Source organism: Leuresthes tenuis, unplaced genomic scaffold, assembly GCF_036924035.1.
Source record: "Leuresthes tenuis unplaced genomic scaffold, fLeuTen1.0.hap1 SCAF_9, whole genome shotgun sequence".
Lineage (NCBI taxonomy): Eukaryota > Metazoa > Chordata > Actinopteri > Atheriniformes > Atherinopsidae > Leuresthes > Leuresthes tenuis.
This window is the reverse complement of record NW_027325363.1, coordinates 3627960-3644341: the sequence shown is the minus strand read 5'-3', so window position 1 is coordinate 3644341 and position 16382 is coordinate 3627960. Positions and strand designations below refer to the sequence as shown.

Genomic DNA, 16382 nt, shown 5'->3' with positions numbered 1-16382 from the left:
TTTTAAGGTAAAGGGAAAACTCATTCAACTGTGGCAGCGTTAATGATCGTGGTTTACGACCTCAGAGAAGGATTGTTGTTATGCCAGCAGTGCCGTGGAGGCTCTCTGCTTCACACTTCTGACATTTTTAGTCTCAGATATTCCCTGAAAATGTCAGGCGTGCGTCTCGATGCACACGATAGGAAAGTGAAAATAATCTGGAACAATTCCTCTGAATCAGTAGAACCTTTAAACTCAACCTAAAAAAAAAAAGTGTTCATAATTCTGCTGAAGACAGTGCTGCCACTTACAGACAAAAGATCCACTGACCCCCTCTCCTGCTTCTTCCTCCATTTTTTCTGGGATCATACCTCGATGTGATGCAATGAATAATGAACTCAGACTCAGGCAGATTCGTCACTATGACAACCATAGCTCAGACTGCCGCTGGGTGCCACCCACACTAATAATACTGTGCCCGCCAAATGACCAGGATGAGGTCAGTGTGGTACGCAGCCCACCCCTCTAATGAATTATCCCACTTATACGGTTACATAAAGGATTGTGCGAACTGAGTCTTAAATCTGAGATGGTGAATAAAAAGACAGAAGGAAGTATAGTGGAGAAGCCCTGCTCCGCTGGAGTCTGTTTGTTGGGAGAAATGAAAAGACAAATAGTGGCAGAATCAGCCCGTGTAAAATGGTTTGTGACCTTCATCTAACAGAACAAACAGCAGTGCTTGGAAATGTGCACAGAGGCAGCAGCCAGCAGCTCCCAACGTGTTCGCTACACTTTCATTTCATCCGTCCAGCTTTTTAACTGAAGCATGCATTATTTCTGATGACACGAGACAGAAGCACACTGCTCAGCATAAGAAAGGCTAGACCCACCGGCTCCTTGGGCTGAAAATATACTTGCTTTTTACTATGTGTGTGCGTGCGTGTGTGTGACGGCTGCTTCGTGTACCCTTGCTGTGAGTGTGAGCTGTACACGTGCACAGAAATGTGTGGAGGCCAACATGACAGGATATCTGATGCTCTTCCTCTACTGTCTCCATATTCAGTGTGGGAGCCATAGATTGTTTTGCTCATCATTATTTGGAATTTGTATTTGTTTGGTCTGGTTGCCACGGTGATACGTGGGGTTTGGGTCACACGGTTGTCGTAGGTTACAATAGTTGCTGAATCACCTGCGCTGGAGAGGAGAGACGCGAGTTAGGTAGCCGTCATTTTTGCTGACCGCTTTTAGTTTAGTTGTACGGCTTTGATACAAGCGCGATGTAATGGGAAGGCCACTCGTAACCTTTTGTTTATTATTAAATACTCTGAAATTTACCTGGACCCACCGTGTTCAACGGAGCGTCAGACAAAACATACCGGACCTATTCTCATATATATATAACATTCAGTATTGCCACTCTGGAACCTGTACTGTCCGAGTTTGCTAACGGGTGTAAGACGCATCCAAGTATGTGCACAATCGCACTAAAAACTGGGCCAGATGGCTACTTAAAGGCAAAGTTAAAAAGCAGCTACATTTCTTTCCTTTCTGGTGTTCCCAAACCAGCCGGCACAGACGGATCAAACGCCCCTTCGGACTGTTGTTCAGTCACAGGTGAATGCAGTAGATGGCGTGTGACTCAGCCGCAGCGAGTTTAACATTTTCCGGGTTGACAAACCACGAGACTCCACTAAGACGAGGGGGGGAGGACTGATGTTTTATGCCAGTGATGCTGGTGTTGAAAAGAAGATGTTTTACCCGGAGAATCATCTTTGTGATGCCATCGACTGTAACGTGACAAAACAATCAGATGTTTGTCAAATCAGCTGATTTAGGAACAAACGGACCCGTTTTAGCCAATAAAAACACTTCTATCACAAATATCACGACTCACCCCCACTTCTGACCATAATTTCAGCTTCTTTTAGCAGCTCCAACCTGATCAAAAACATGTTTTTTTGTTTGACATTTCTGGGCTGCGTCTTGTTGTTTCATTATATAATTCCATGTGTTGAGCAATGATAAATAAAATGAAGCTTGAAAATAAGAAATTATTCATCATCTGAAGGAAGTGAAGTGTGGCTTTGATGATTAATAAGAGGTTATAGGCGCAGCTCGACTCCGAGTGCCACAAAGGCAGATGCTCATTTGCCTCATTTGAAATATTCAGGTACGTTTGGGAGTTTTGAACTAATTTAACACAGGTTTTAAAGCGATTGGCAACATGTTTTTCCTACTTACGTCCCTGCAGTAACAGCGACTCCACAAGGAGAGTAAAACCTATGCATGTATTGTGAGACATGTTTGAAGCTACCCATCAAGAACTTGACTCCATTTAAACCAGCCAAGTAGCTGGTGCTGATTCATTTGGTTTAGAGAAGTAAAGTAGGAACTGAAATAAGATTCCAGAGATGCTGTCGAGTCTTACCTTGACCTCAATGAAGTCGGGCTGTCCCAAAGCAATGAGCTCAGAGTAGGCCTGCATCTCCTCCACATTCCAGGCCTTCACCAGCGTCAGTCTGTACACGGTCCTCTGCCTCTGGATGTACAAACGGGGATCGATGAAGGAGTCAATAAGAGAGGAAACAAACAAGCCAGTTTCCTAAATGTTCATATATTCTTTATAGTGGGCAAAGATTTTAAAAACTATTAAGCTCCGTGTTCAATCTAAAATAGAATAAAGACAAAAACTGAGGGATTTAGTTCTAGACGACTATCGTCTTATTTTGAATTTGACGCCATCAATTTATTCTATTTTTCCATCGATTTTCCTTCTGAAGCTGAAGTAAAACTTTCCAAATCATGCGATTCCTGATGCTATAATAATTCACATGGACACAAAGGTCTATATCACTCAAACAGCAGCAGGTTTTGAATATAAGATCCCTCTGTGCCATTTGTGATGTGCAGACATCATCCAACTGAAATAAAATAAATCTGATAATTACAATAGCTTTGAATCAGCTGCAGATTCTTTACACGTACAGAATCTGCAGCTTTGGGTGGGTGTCGGGAGAAAAAACATCTGATCTATACCTCGTTCAAGCTGTTTTTGATGCACAGCAGCAGAAAGTTGATTATTGACAATGTGACGAAGCAGAAAATACGCAATCAAAGACAAACACGACACGAAAGAAATGGTAAGAAATGACGTGACAAATGGTTAATATGAAAAAAAAACAAGTAAAGAATAATGGGAGAAGAGAGCGCACCCTTTCCTTCATTCTCTCCCAACTTGCACTGGAGGTTATCTTTCAGCCTGGTAGGGAAGGGATAATTGGCCAGTGGCAGCAGGGAGGTGAGGTATTTCAAGCTGCCTCTCTTCCATATCTGACACTGAGGCACAACTCTATCAATTCCCAGTGCACTGACAGGGAGGCCAGGTGGAGGAGAGGAGGAAAGCAGTCAAACACAGAGCAGAGAGGGATAAGTGCCCTGGATGGATGGATGGATGGAGATGGAGATGGAGTGCACCATGAAATGTGAAATGACTTGGGAACATATAGAGTTGAATGAGGCACAGGGCTGATGGCAAAAGAAACAGATTATTTTCAGATGAGGACAAAGATAGACCATAATATTGGGTTGAGGAGCACACATGTAGGTACATCAATAATAATCATCATTATCATTTCAATCTATAATGCAAATTAAACATATTTTTTCACACAAAAATTCCCTCGTATTCACGTTGTCTGCTGTGTCAATACAAGGGTTTCTGATGCAAATGCTCCCCTGAAGACACGCCCTTCAGAAGCATTTATAACATATTCACTGGGGCATATCAAGAGCTCCTATTTGAATTAAAGTCGTGCTTGTGGGCGCCAAAGGCCAAACCACTGCTTACATTTAGTTACTGTGGCACAGTCCCACGGAGGGATCAAAGGCAACATTATAATCACATAATAATAAAGAAATGCACATAAAGGAAAACATCCCACCTTTGGTGTGAATCTACTTATGCTGTATACACATGAAAATGCTGAGGCAGGTGAACCGGATGGATTATTAGATGTATTAATGACTTCATGAAACTGTCGAACAGGATTACCTGAAATATGCACGAAATGTGCCACTTTATGACAAAAGTAGGACTTTGCTGTCACCTACCTGGCCTCAGGGGGGTGGACCTTTAGCCACTTGGAGAGTGAGCAATCAGTTTTCATATCAACAGCATCCAAGATTAAATATGTGCTTTGGGCTTATGTGTCCGCTGATGCAGATATGGGGTTCAGATTTGGATGAAATGCAACAGTTTTGATGGGCCTGTTAATATTTGCTGTCATCATCACGCTGTTCCCAGAGGCTACTGTTCTTAAAATGGGGCAGTCGTGACTCAGCAGGAAGAGTGATTGTCCTCTAAAAGGAAGGTTGGTGGTTTGACCCCCGGCTCCAACACATGAGTCCCACATTGTCCCCAATATGCTCACTGGAGTGTGACTGTAGAGGAAAAGCGCTGCATGTGTAAAACGATGAATGCTGTACGAGCGTTGAATGAGAAACATTATGCAGTGCTTCATGGAAACAAAACGTGTTTAAAAAGATATGAATATTGACTATTCACCAACAGCTCATTAAAACTTGCTGAAAAATGTCAAAAACTGATTGAATAAAGGCGGTCGGATTGATCAACACTCATGGATGTATGAAGTAATGTCCCCAGTTTACAGTAATGTACAGAGTAGTTACAGACTGATTGAAAAGGCTGTTTTGGAACGTATGCAACAGTCCATCGTTGTTCGGTATCCTGTCACTGATCAAAAATTTTGTATTTTAAGGGGGAACTCCGGTATTTTTAAACCTTATTTCTGGCATGAAATACGTTCATCTCCTCACCGAGAACAGTTTGGTGAAAGTCGGCGTCCTTCAGAAGATATTTAGATAACTGGAGATCCATATAACGGAGAGAACGGGGCTTAGAGGATGCAGCCTCTAAATAAGGCATTATCTGTCTTTATTTCACCAATACTTTCAGAAGAATGAATGAAAGAACGTGTGCTAAAGCTCTGTTAGCTCAGAGCTGCTGTGTTGTTGTTATTGGCGGCTATCGGGGGGCTTTCTACACACTCGTCTACTGGGATGATGTCATCGACGCCCGCCGCTGCAGCACAGCTCATTTAGTTGACGGTAACACAACGAAGAACACAACGGGGGGGGGGGGGGGCAATTTAGGTTTCAGCACCTAAACCAAGAACTTTTCCATGTATGGCGTCTGGGGAAGTTGGGAATAAAACCAGCAACATTACAACTGGAGGACCACGACTCTGCAGGAGCCTCACGTTGACTTAAAAAATAAAAAGACGACGCAGGTGCACTGCAATGATCTATGCTAACCTTCCACTTATGATCACCTCAGGCCGACTGCTTCCTGAAGCATTAACGACGGGAAGCTCGTCGCTGATGCTTGTAAACGAGATTTTAAAGCCCACAAGTTTCTCAGTCGTCTGGTCGTTGACCAAAGCATAATTTTTACGTAACACACAAACAGCGAGAACTGATTTACTCAAAGTCATGAAACCTGCAGGGCGATCGGATGAACTTTGTCAAGCTGTAGAAGTTCACGTGGACGCACATCGCTCATTTAGCATGTTTTTATTCTACGAGACAAAATGGCACAATTCAAACTTAATGTTGACATGTTAAAGACTACAAATCAGTCACTAAATAAGCCCCTTTCTCCTCTTGATTAACATATTAAAGGTCTGAAGTGCTCCTTATCATTTGAGACAGCTCGCAGTCATCATGCAGGAAAGAGTAAATACAAAACACATTTAACTCAGTGAGAAGTCCACAAAGAAAAGTAGAAATCCTCAGGGATCAATGTCATTAAAATCCTGTCGTTCAGCGTATTTATGACGAAAGACGAGACAGAACCATTACAAATGGGCCGAAGTATAATGGTTAAACAGAATGAGAGCCGAAGGGAATGTAGCACTGGAGCGGTTTTATCTGGATTATCGTGTTTTCATTAATTCAGCTCATTTACAGGCTGAAAAGCAGCACCGTATGCTGTGAGATAATTTAATGTTTAATGAAATTAAACAGACTTAATCAAAGCTGATGTGAACAGATATTCTGACCTGGCAGAGCACCATAGCAACGAGTTCATGGCAACTAAAATATTCAGAGATTTGACTTCAAGTGCTATAAAAATAAAATACATCAAAACTGTGAGTGCTTGTTGAAAAGGTTTAAAACTAATAACCATCATCGTTTTAGCTTGAGTGCAGTTAGCTCTTATGAGCCCTGTTTAATCTCCATCATCACTAACCGGTTTAACAAAATGCAGCAATGTTTTTAACGTGATTTAGGACGATTCTGTCGTTTAATTAGACCTTACAGTTTTAGGACAGGACCGAGTTGAACTACGCCTGAACCACATGTTTACTCATTTTAATTTGGGGTTTTATGCACCGAAGAACTTCAGCGATGTTACAAAATTCACTGTAGTCACACCTCAGAGAAAATGCCACCAACGTACCGGGTGAGTGAGGCATGCACAGCTTACAGCTGGAGAGCAATTGATCTGTTTTTCTCCTTTTTAAGCAGAACTTTCTGTTTAAGCGACATACAGTTCAATCCCTCACTGATAAGGCCACCTGGGTGGAAACCAAATTAGTGAAGTGGGGAGCTTACCTTCTCTCCAAGAGCCCTGAGGCTGTCCAGGAAGCGGGGCCAGAAGTCCTTGAAAAGCGGTCGGTCAATCTTTTTCAGGCTATCTTTGGTGCTGGCATCCACACTGACATACAACTGAGTAACTGGCACCAGGCTCCTGGAAATGAGAAAAGATATCGATGGAAGCGAGTCGGGCAAAAATGATGAGAAAGGCAGAACACAGTCTATGGGGCAGTTAGAGGAGAAGTACATGCATGTGCACACAACAAAAGAAAACACCAACTAATGCACATTTCTGTGTACTTTCTCATTAAGACTTTCTGAATGTCAAACATTTAGGCTGAAAGATCTTTTCAGACCGGAGATGGGTAACAAAAACAGACGTGTGTTAATGTTTCTCATGGCTTCATTTACACAAACATCAGGCAAACTTTTTTCAAATGAAGACATCGTTGATATTTTCCTCAGTATTGAACTCTGCTAATAAAAGTGAGAGCAGAAGGATGAACTGCAGCAGTGAACAGAAGTATGAGAAAGGATAGAAGCTTCAAAAACTCAGAGTTTTTCTTACGTAAAGATCCAAAACTGAGAAATTATCATAAAACAACTCAGTTCTTTGTCATAAGATGTTCACCTGAAGCAAAAGCTTCTAAATTCTGACAGATGTTTGTACATAAAAGCCAACATTTCCCCCTGATCAGAGCAGCACTGAATAACTCAACAGACTGCAGCAGAAACAGCAGCTTATCTCCACCCAGGTGGCTCTGGAGGACAGGAAAAATGGCTGTCGACTGGTCTCCTTGCTTCACCTTGCTGGATCAGTCTGTGATAAGTGGGCCTGTGACCGGCTGATCAGCTGATGTATGAACCTGGGTAAGATATGTGGTGACAGCCTGGAAGAGGTCAAATGACATGGAGCTTTGCAGAAACCATTCCAACATCTGGAAATGTTCTACTCGTTTTAAATGTACAGCTGCAGTCATGCCTCTTCTTACAAAATAAATGGCTGGTCGTGAACAAACTTCACTGGTACTTTATGCTGTCGCTGCACTTTTCTGTGGAGGTCAGCGTAAACCAAAATTACCCTTCAAAAAGTTATATTTCCATATTTTTTTGGGCTCAGGCAGTTCTAAAAGTTGTGAACAACTGACTCACTGAGGAAAAACAACCAAAATATTCTTGTCTGCAAACATTTGATCTTATGGAAGTAAACGCGTTCTGCGAGAGTTTTGATTGTAGAACTTGAATAATGCTACATTTGTGCAAGCTAACATCGTTAGTGATGCATTTGTAACATTAACATGCTGTTCCAGTGCATGCAGTAAGGAAGGCACACTAATACAGAGCTGTGTTGCTGGGTTGAAGATGCAGAGCTGGGAACAGTCTCCTCAGCCTGTCCCCTCAGACCCACGTCATGCCTCTGGGATGCAGAACCCAAACAACTAGCGCACAAGGACAGCGTTCACAGACAGACAGCCTGAAGAGTCCCACCCCTCACCTGACCCTTGCTGTTTCTCTGTCCCATTAAGGGACCCAACAACACGACACTGCAGTTATAACCTCACCATGTCTGCAAAAAGAGAATCTGAATTCACTGCAATTAATGACAAAATTCAAAGAGAGAGTGCAGCAGCTTAAACCACCTCAGCAATCATTAGATATTCTATCTGTGGGCTTTAAACAAAGTATTGTATTGGATATTGTAACTGGCTCCGTTTACTTGGGCATCTTTCCAGCACCATCAGCAACTGCAGGCCAAAGCCAAAAGACTTCTGGTGCTCATGATAGACCAACTGTTCACTAACACTACATCAATTAAAGGAGAACAATTATACCCCTTTTCCACCAGTTCACACAGGTCCCAGGCACCTTAATGACCATGTCTGTGAAATCATTTGGTCAAATTCCTCACAGATCAAGCACAGCAGCCCTCTCTGTACGCTGTCTGTAGCACTCTGCTCTGAGGCGGTCAGTTTTCGTGTCTGTCCCTTTAAATGAAAATGAGCTGCTACTGCTGACTCCGCCCCCCTCTTCCGCCCAGCGTGCCAACCTTTCGATTTCTCTAGTTTGTTACATACGTTTTGTTCCTTTACCATTAACAGAGATAAAAAAAAAAAGACGTTTTAACTTGTGAATCTTGGAGGCCTCTCAACTGGGATGGCGGCGATGCCCAGCTGAGGGCTGTGTGTTCCTAATGCTAACTAGCGGTTAGCATCAGCTCGTAGTAATCAGACAAAAGAAACACAAAGCACACTTACATAGTCTGTTCTTTCCCCACGGAAGGTCAGTATCGATCCCTCTTTTAGGAAAAGTTTTGTTGCCAGTCCTGCATTGTACTGACCCAAATTGTGGAAGCAGTCCAAGTCAAAATGGTTGGCACACACAGATCAAAAATAAACTTTATCCACTTCCATCGTAGGTCCTCTGAGACTCGGGTCTTATGCAGGGTCACTGCAGCCAACAACAGAGCAACTAACATGCTTAGCTCTCAAACTCAGCATACCTCCAACCGTTTTTCTTCGCTGCCATGAATGAAATTTGCTGTTTTAGAACCTGTAGGGCGTGGTGGGTGGAGACTGGGTGGAGACTGGGTGGAGACTGGGTGGAGACTGGGTGGAGACTGGGTGGAGACTGGGTGGAGACTGGGTGGAGACTGGGTGTTGGCCACTGCTGGAGAGTTCAGGAAGTGGGTCTGGATGAGAAAATTTGTCCGTAGGGAGGGGAGCAGAATCTGACTGGTTGGCCCAGACACGAGGACCAAGAGAGGGAGTGGCCACAGCAGCGCACGCGGTTGTTGTTTTTAATATTCAAATATATTAGTGTAGAAGAGCTAGAAAAGGGATTTTTGCATAATAATATAATATAATATATAATATTTAAACAGAACTCATATCAGTTGGCTATCTAATTATTATTTGATCTAACAGTGCAGAGCCCTTTTCAGAGACATGAAACACCAACACTTTACCAGTCCGTCACAGCCACAGCATCACTTCCTCAGACACTGGTCCTGTTTGTGCTGCAGTCAGACAGGCACTGATTGAGAGCCACGGTGACCACACAACATGTTGCCAAACTCATTCATATTTGTCTGAGTTGAGGACACAAGCTGTGGATGGAAGCAGCTGAAATGCACAGAGACTAAGAAGCATAACTGTTGTTGACTCTAGAGAAGTTTCATCTTCATCCCTCTTTTGGTTCATTTTTGCTCAGCTGTTGAAAAAAAACAAAAAAAAACACACTTGCAGTATATTAGTGAGAAAAACCCTGGAGTCGGACACTTTGGGCAGCTCTGTTATCTACTTATTCAGTGATCCTGATTCTGTTGGATTCCTCTGCCATACATCAAATGAACCCACAATGTGCATGACTGCCCATTAATGTGACAGTTTAGACTCAAGCAATGCAGGAAGGGCCACGTAAAGCTTGAGTTATGCATCGATGTCAGATCAATGCAGAGCTTACAGAGAAGCCTTTAACAAGTCGCCTGCTCAACATGTGTCTGAAGACAACAACGAGGTTTCTGCCGTGACCGAAAACAAAGGCACCGAAGTAACTGTGACTGCTGGGAGCTAAGCAGTGTTGAATAACAGCCACTTTCACTGTTAAACTGAGTTTCTGCAGGCCTGGCAGACAGCAGGCAGGATACTGGTTATTCGGTTAGCGTTATGAGCAAACCCGATTCAATGGCAACCTGTTAAATTTCTCTTCCTCGGGTTCATTACACTTGAGCAAAGCTGCGTGCTGTGTGAACACACACCTGAGCAGCCGGTGGCGTTCAGAATTCCACCCAAACACACTGAGATTACTTCTCATCAGTATTCTGTCTGTTGCTTCAATCGGCTGCTTGACTGTGACCAAACTAAACTAAACTGAAAACTGTTCTTTCTTTCTTTGCATTTAGAAGAAAACCTATTTTCTCTGAGTTGAGACACTCTGATTTAAACTTATATTCTCAACATTTGTCTGTACTTTCCTGAGTTTAATGAATATTTTCTTCTGTTCTTCTAATTTGCATTTTAATGCCGTTTTAAGGAACATTGTCTTGATGCATTGTATCGGGGGGATTTTTATTGTTCTCTCGGTTTATGCTGTTTTTCTCTCTCTTATGCTCGGTGTAAAGAACTTTGAATTGTCATTTTATATGAAATGTGCAACATAAATAGATTTGCCTGGCGATCACCATCCTGTACAGATGAAAACGAGCCCTCTTAGATGGTAAATACGAAGCAGAAAGAGCCACAGCATGTTTGCCTGAGAATTGTCTTGCACAAGAAGCCATCTTTTATGTATTTTTCATATGCTGGCTATAAGTACACAGTGTCTAAGACCACATGCAGTGAGGGTTTACCTCAGTTTTTGTAAAATGATGTGTCGGTGCAGAGTTTCAGAGCGTTTTCTAGTGCCCCCGACAGACTAAAATGTATTTCTGGTTTTAAACCACTAGCAGGAAATCTTTTATGGAGCCAGCTGCTCATGATAAGTAGGAAACTTGCCTCTTTACACACTTAAACAAGGGTGTGAACATTAGCAATCGTGTTGTAAAGGGATACAACATAAAAACATGGCACTTAGACTGAATAACAGCTGCTCATGGAGATATTTTGGAGTGATATAGCTGTTTTTCTTCAATGCCCCCTCAACAATGCAACTAAGGTTGAATGAAAGCTGTCCCACAGCCAACAACACTGTATTGAAATGTAAATGTGATGCAATCGAAATGCTAAAAACACACTCGTCCTCCAGACTTTGAAAGATATGTTTCTTCTACAGAATCACAATAAGCCAAAACAGAGTTATTTTGAAACAAAGCCCATAGAGATCACCCACAAACAGGAGTTATGCTTTTACAGACCTGATTTCCTCTGGGAACTGTGCATTGGTGACCAGGAAACTGGAGATGTGGTGGCGATGGAGGAGGCGAATGAAGGTGTTGATTTCAGGATACATGATTGGCTCACCCACCAAGGAGAGGGCGCAGTGCTTCACTGCCAAACCTTCCTCATAGCGCTCAGGCTTCACTCCAGGGACACCTGACAGTTCAAAAGTCAGAACAACACATCTTAACTGATATGCAACCAATAAAACAAAAAGGAAAAGATAAATCAGAGCTGCGCTGATGCAAAAAGCTGTGGCATACGGCAGCTCAAGGTACCGATTTGAAGTGCCATCAAACTGAGTAATTACTCGCAAATAACTATGCACACCAGAGACGTACGGTGCTCATGAAAGATGAGCTGAATTACAGCAGAGGAGGAGGTTTGGGTCAGGTCCAGAAGCCCTCATTTCAGGTCTTGTCCTCTGAAAGTCTTTGTCAGCTCTGACCACATCCGTTCGATAAGATAAGATCCTGACCATCAAAAGAATCCCCTCACAGTCAGAAAACAAGTTCACTGTTGCAGGTTAAGCCGGTTACAGTGAAGCCAAAGGCAGGATAACTGAGGCAAGTCCGTATTTGGATCAAGATATAAAGTAGAAGCACTGAGCAACCAAAATAAGAAACATTAGGAAACAATAACCTTGTGAACAGCAGCAGAGATGATGTCTGTGTTTATCCAGATATGCAGTTACGCAGATATGCAACTTTAAAGTCTGCTTTATGGTGGTGTTTTGTGCTGATGGCAGAAGCATTTTAACAGCTGCATGACACTGTGAGGACTTACAATGAAGGGAAGAAACAGTAAAAGCCTGATGAGAAGTTGAATAAATTCCATCTAATGCGATGCGCCTGTAGCCACAGCAGATGCCGTGTGATCTTACAGTAAATGCAACTTTGGACTGTTGCCTTCATGTGTTTTAAGAACATCTCTTTGACATCTTACAGCAATAACTGCAAAGACATCAAAAATCATGAGTCTCCCAGAAGAAATCATGCTGAACGAAGCGAGGCGAGCAGACTGAGGGACAAGTGGAAACACCTTAAATACATAAACTACTGCAGCAATGGGGATATTTATATTCTACACGTGCCGAGAGTCTGAGATGCTGCACAGATATCACAGTTCTGCCGTTTCCATCTTTTCATGTAGCCTCAGACAGAGAAGTGGGTATCAGGAAGCAGAACCTTGTTTGCCTTGTTGCTGAGGGTTGTTGTTTGAGGCAGAATCAGGTCCAACACAACAGCTTCTGAGCGCAGCAATTCATTCCCAGCAGGTCTCTCCAGATTAATGTAGAGTCAGTGGTTATTTAACTTCACTGAGGGCCATAAAATTCATTCATTTATTGGAAGACTGCTTTTATAAAGAACCTTAAGCTTCCTTTGTTGACTCCAGGTGCATTTTGACCACAGGAAGCTTTTCCAGGACTTTCATCTAACCCCTCCATTTCCACAGCAGGACTAAACAGAGTTCCAGGGAGATATTTAAACAAGAAAACTTCAGGTCCCATCATTTTGTTCCTGCCTTTCTATCTCAGCCAACTCCAGTTCAATCTGCACCGCAGCTTGTAAAATCTGTTCATTTCAAATTTTACGAAAGGACCGGTTGTTACGGTTTGTGAACACGACATTCAAACTCAGCCATTCGTGCCCGTTTCAGTCAGGTGGGGAGACACAGTCAAAGTAGGAGGAAGCTGTGTTTTGCTGTTAAATGTTACATTTAATCAAATATTTTCAAAATAAAATCTTTTTCATAGAACTTGAGGCCATTTTCCATATTTTGACTCGTGAATCTGTACAATTGAAAAGCATTGTATTACACATCTTTAACTACTCTCTGGGTAAACCAGGGTTTCTTACTGCACTGAAGATTAAAAGTTCTTCCTCATTTGTAAGTCATCGAAGACAAAAGCATCGGGCTAAATGTGCAAATGTATAAGTCTGTATCTGTCCATCGACCTCCTCGCCCATCTTTTATACCGACTTCAATCTTTTCAGGGTTGTGGGAGAGCTGGAGCTGTATTAAGCCCACTATATGAGACACCTAATTAGGAGGAAAAAACTAGAGGATATGTTTGAACCAGCAACAATTAGTCAAAACGAGTCATTTCAGCTATCACAGATCTCTAATAAAAGTTGTTTCAAACCCTCTCCATGACTCAAAGAAGCGCGTAAATTTCTCCTCAACAACTTACAATCAGTACTGACATCATTCAACAAAGCATGAACGAATCCTCAGTTCACTGAGACACAGAAGTCATCGGTGACCTCTGGGCTGAGTTTCTACCGAGTAAAAGGATTCATGAACGTATTCCTGGTTTCAGCCATTAAGGCCACACTGACGTCTTTGTATAAAAAAAAAAAAAAGAAGGCTAATAACTTTCACAATAAACTGTTGCGCAACACTTAAAACCACAATTTTATGAGACCTTTCATATGGTAGATCATCAGGTGGTCAGAGCAGATGCTTTTCTACTTAATTGCACTCAGAGTTTCAGTCTCTGTCTGGATAGTCCATTATGCTGTATAGAGTAAGATGTATCATTGTCAACTGTAAATGGAGGTAAGAGCTGCATAATATGATTTCATGGTGCACCTGGAAAGATAATTATGACCGAAGTCAGTTTATGTCGGCTTTTGCTTTGGTATTTTTATATTTTTTATAAAAAAAGCCAATTGTATCTTAGTAAACATATATAAAATAGACTAATTGTGCAGTTTTTTGCAACACTTTTGCAACCAAAGTTTCTTTCAGAAGACTATGGCCAACATCAGTTTGTGCTCCTGTTCCACTTTGGGAAATCACATTTTCTGTGACGACCTGCATTGTAATACATCTTGCTTAACTGCTCTGAGAATGATATTAACAATAATGGTCCTTTGAAGAAGATATGTCCCAGAGGCTTTTAACATTTGTCATATCTATCATTACTTCAGTACATTGGCTTCAGTGTTTTATAATGGGATCTGCAGCAGCTTTGAGGTTAGAGAAGCATGGCTCTGACTGCAAAGATGCAAGATCAGCTACGGTCTGAAGAATACTTGCATGGAGGTAAAGCGGGCTAATCAGGTGAGCTCTTTTAAGAGCCGGAAAAGGGACCAAGGGCAAACCACGATCCAACAGAAGAATATTAGAGGTGCCTTCTGCATTTCAATCAAAGGAAACAAGAATAAGTAGTTAGGCTGAAAGAGGACAGCAAGCTGAGCTAATTCAGAGTCTGACATACTGTCGAGCCATATGCACCTAAGATAAGAAATAAAAGATGCTTTATCTCTATCACACAAATAGAAACAGAGAATACTTTATTCATCCCCCAGTGGGGGAAATTCAAGATTAAAACATTCAAGATCAAAAATTCAATTCAGATGATTCTTTAGTACAAGAGGTTTTAAAGGTGTTCCATGTAGAAACTATGCAGCTAAGATTTAAAACTAAGATTTAAAGCTAAGATTGGGACTGGATAGTGTAGTGGTATGATTGCCACCTTCCATGTGGGAGACCTGAGTTCAAATCCCTGACATGAAATGTACTGCCTCCAGTAGGGGTCCTTAGGCAAGACCCCCTCACCCTACATGCCTACCTGTAAGTCGCTTTGGATAAAAGCGTCTGCTAAATGCATAAACATAAACATAAGATTGAAACTGGCAGATTAGACTTTCCTGTTTTACCACTAGAGGGAAATCACCCAGAAGAAGAAGAAGCCAACAGAAGAAGAAGGAGCAGCCAACTCTGGCTGTAGCAAATAAACAAACTACCAGCTAACAGAGAATAGAGATGAGAAAAAGTCAAGAGAAGCACCATAATGAAAACAATAGCGAGCAAACATTACCTTCGCCATAACCCCCAGCAAAGATACAAAATAACAGAAAAATATCCAAATTTAAAGTAAATATCGGTGTTGATTTTCTTCTCTGGAGACACTTTTGTAGCAGTAAAGGAATGAAATCGTTTACCAAAAGAGTACCCAAACAAGGACCCATTTTTCTTGCCAATAAAGCAGAAGTCATATATAAAGCATATGTTAGCTTAGTTTATTTTTCAGTTAAAATTAAAGCAGCCAATAGAAATCAACAGGCAACAGAGCTGAAGAAAAAAGTTTTTTGTCTCTTACTGTCAAGCAGTAGAAGAAAAAAAAAACTGTAACTGAATGAAAACATTCAGCTCATCTGGTAAAACTTTGCCCCCTTCTGGTGAAAGTTAATTAAGACCAAAGATGCTAAATCAATCTTTGAATAAATCCTGAAAAAGCTGTGATAAATGAGCAACCCTTTGTGCTGGTCACAACTAAACACAGACAATAAAACACGAATCCAATTAAAAGATAATCTGGTAAAAATGATTCAGAATCCAATTTATGACCATAAGAATCTTATATCTCAAACAGACGGGAAGAACCAGCGTGAATGAGAGTCTCCCTGCTGTCTCCTCACGTCGCCAGCTTCTAGGCAAACAAAACCTCCCTTGAACACATCAAATGTAATGAAATAAAGAGCTCCTCTCTCTTGAATCATGACTATCAGTTGCTCCTCAGTTTCTCCACGTGGCTATGTGAGAGACGAAGATGAGAAATGAGGAGGTGTACGTGACATGTTAAGTTAACCGTCTACTTTCCATCATCTCTGCTGCCTCCCTTCTTGAGCCCTGATTCTCTGAGCTGAATAAGCATGGCCAACTGTTGGCTTGGTGTAGAAGACATCAGACATCTAACACTTTGGGTCACACACGTGCAGCTAAGACAAAACCAAAGCCTAACTTGGAGCCCTTCGAGGCACTTGTAGAGCTGAGGAAAACCAGAACAATGCATGCTGGGGTCTTGTTTCTTTTTTGTGAGACTTTTTCAGCTAAAAAACATGGTTTGTTCATCCATCCGTCCATCTTCGATACCGGCTTAGTCCAACTCAGGGTCGCCGG

The 16382-nt window shown here is 41.9% G+C and overlaps 1 protein-coding gene across 3 annotated transcripts in view; it reads right to left on the bottom strand.

The window, feature by feature from the left end:
* Positions 1–16382, bottom strand: part of tyw1 (tRNA-yW synthesizing protein 1 homolog (S. cerevisiae)) — a 55008-nt gene that overhangs the window by 18808 nt on the left and 19818 nt on the right. For 2 of the 3 annotated variants that reach the window (XM_072391927.1, XM_072391929.1), the window contains 3 exons: positions 11450–11627; positions 6616–6751; positions 2408–2518 (listed from right to left, as the gene is read on the bottom strand). In XM_072391927.1, coding sequence (XP_072248028.1) covers positions 2408–2518; positions 6616–6751; positions 11450–11627 — 425 coding nt within the window. Of the gene's footprint in view, positions 1–2407; positions 2519–3091; positions 3505–6615; positions 6752–11449; positions 11628–16382 lie in introns of those variants that run through there. The other variant, XM_072391928.1, reaches the window with a different exon arrangement.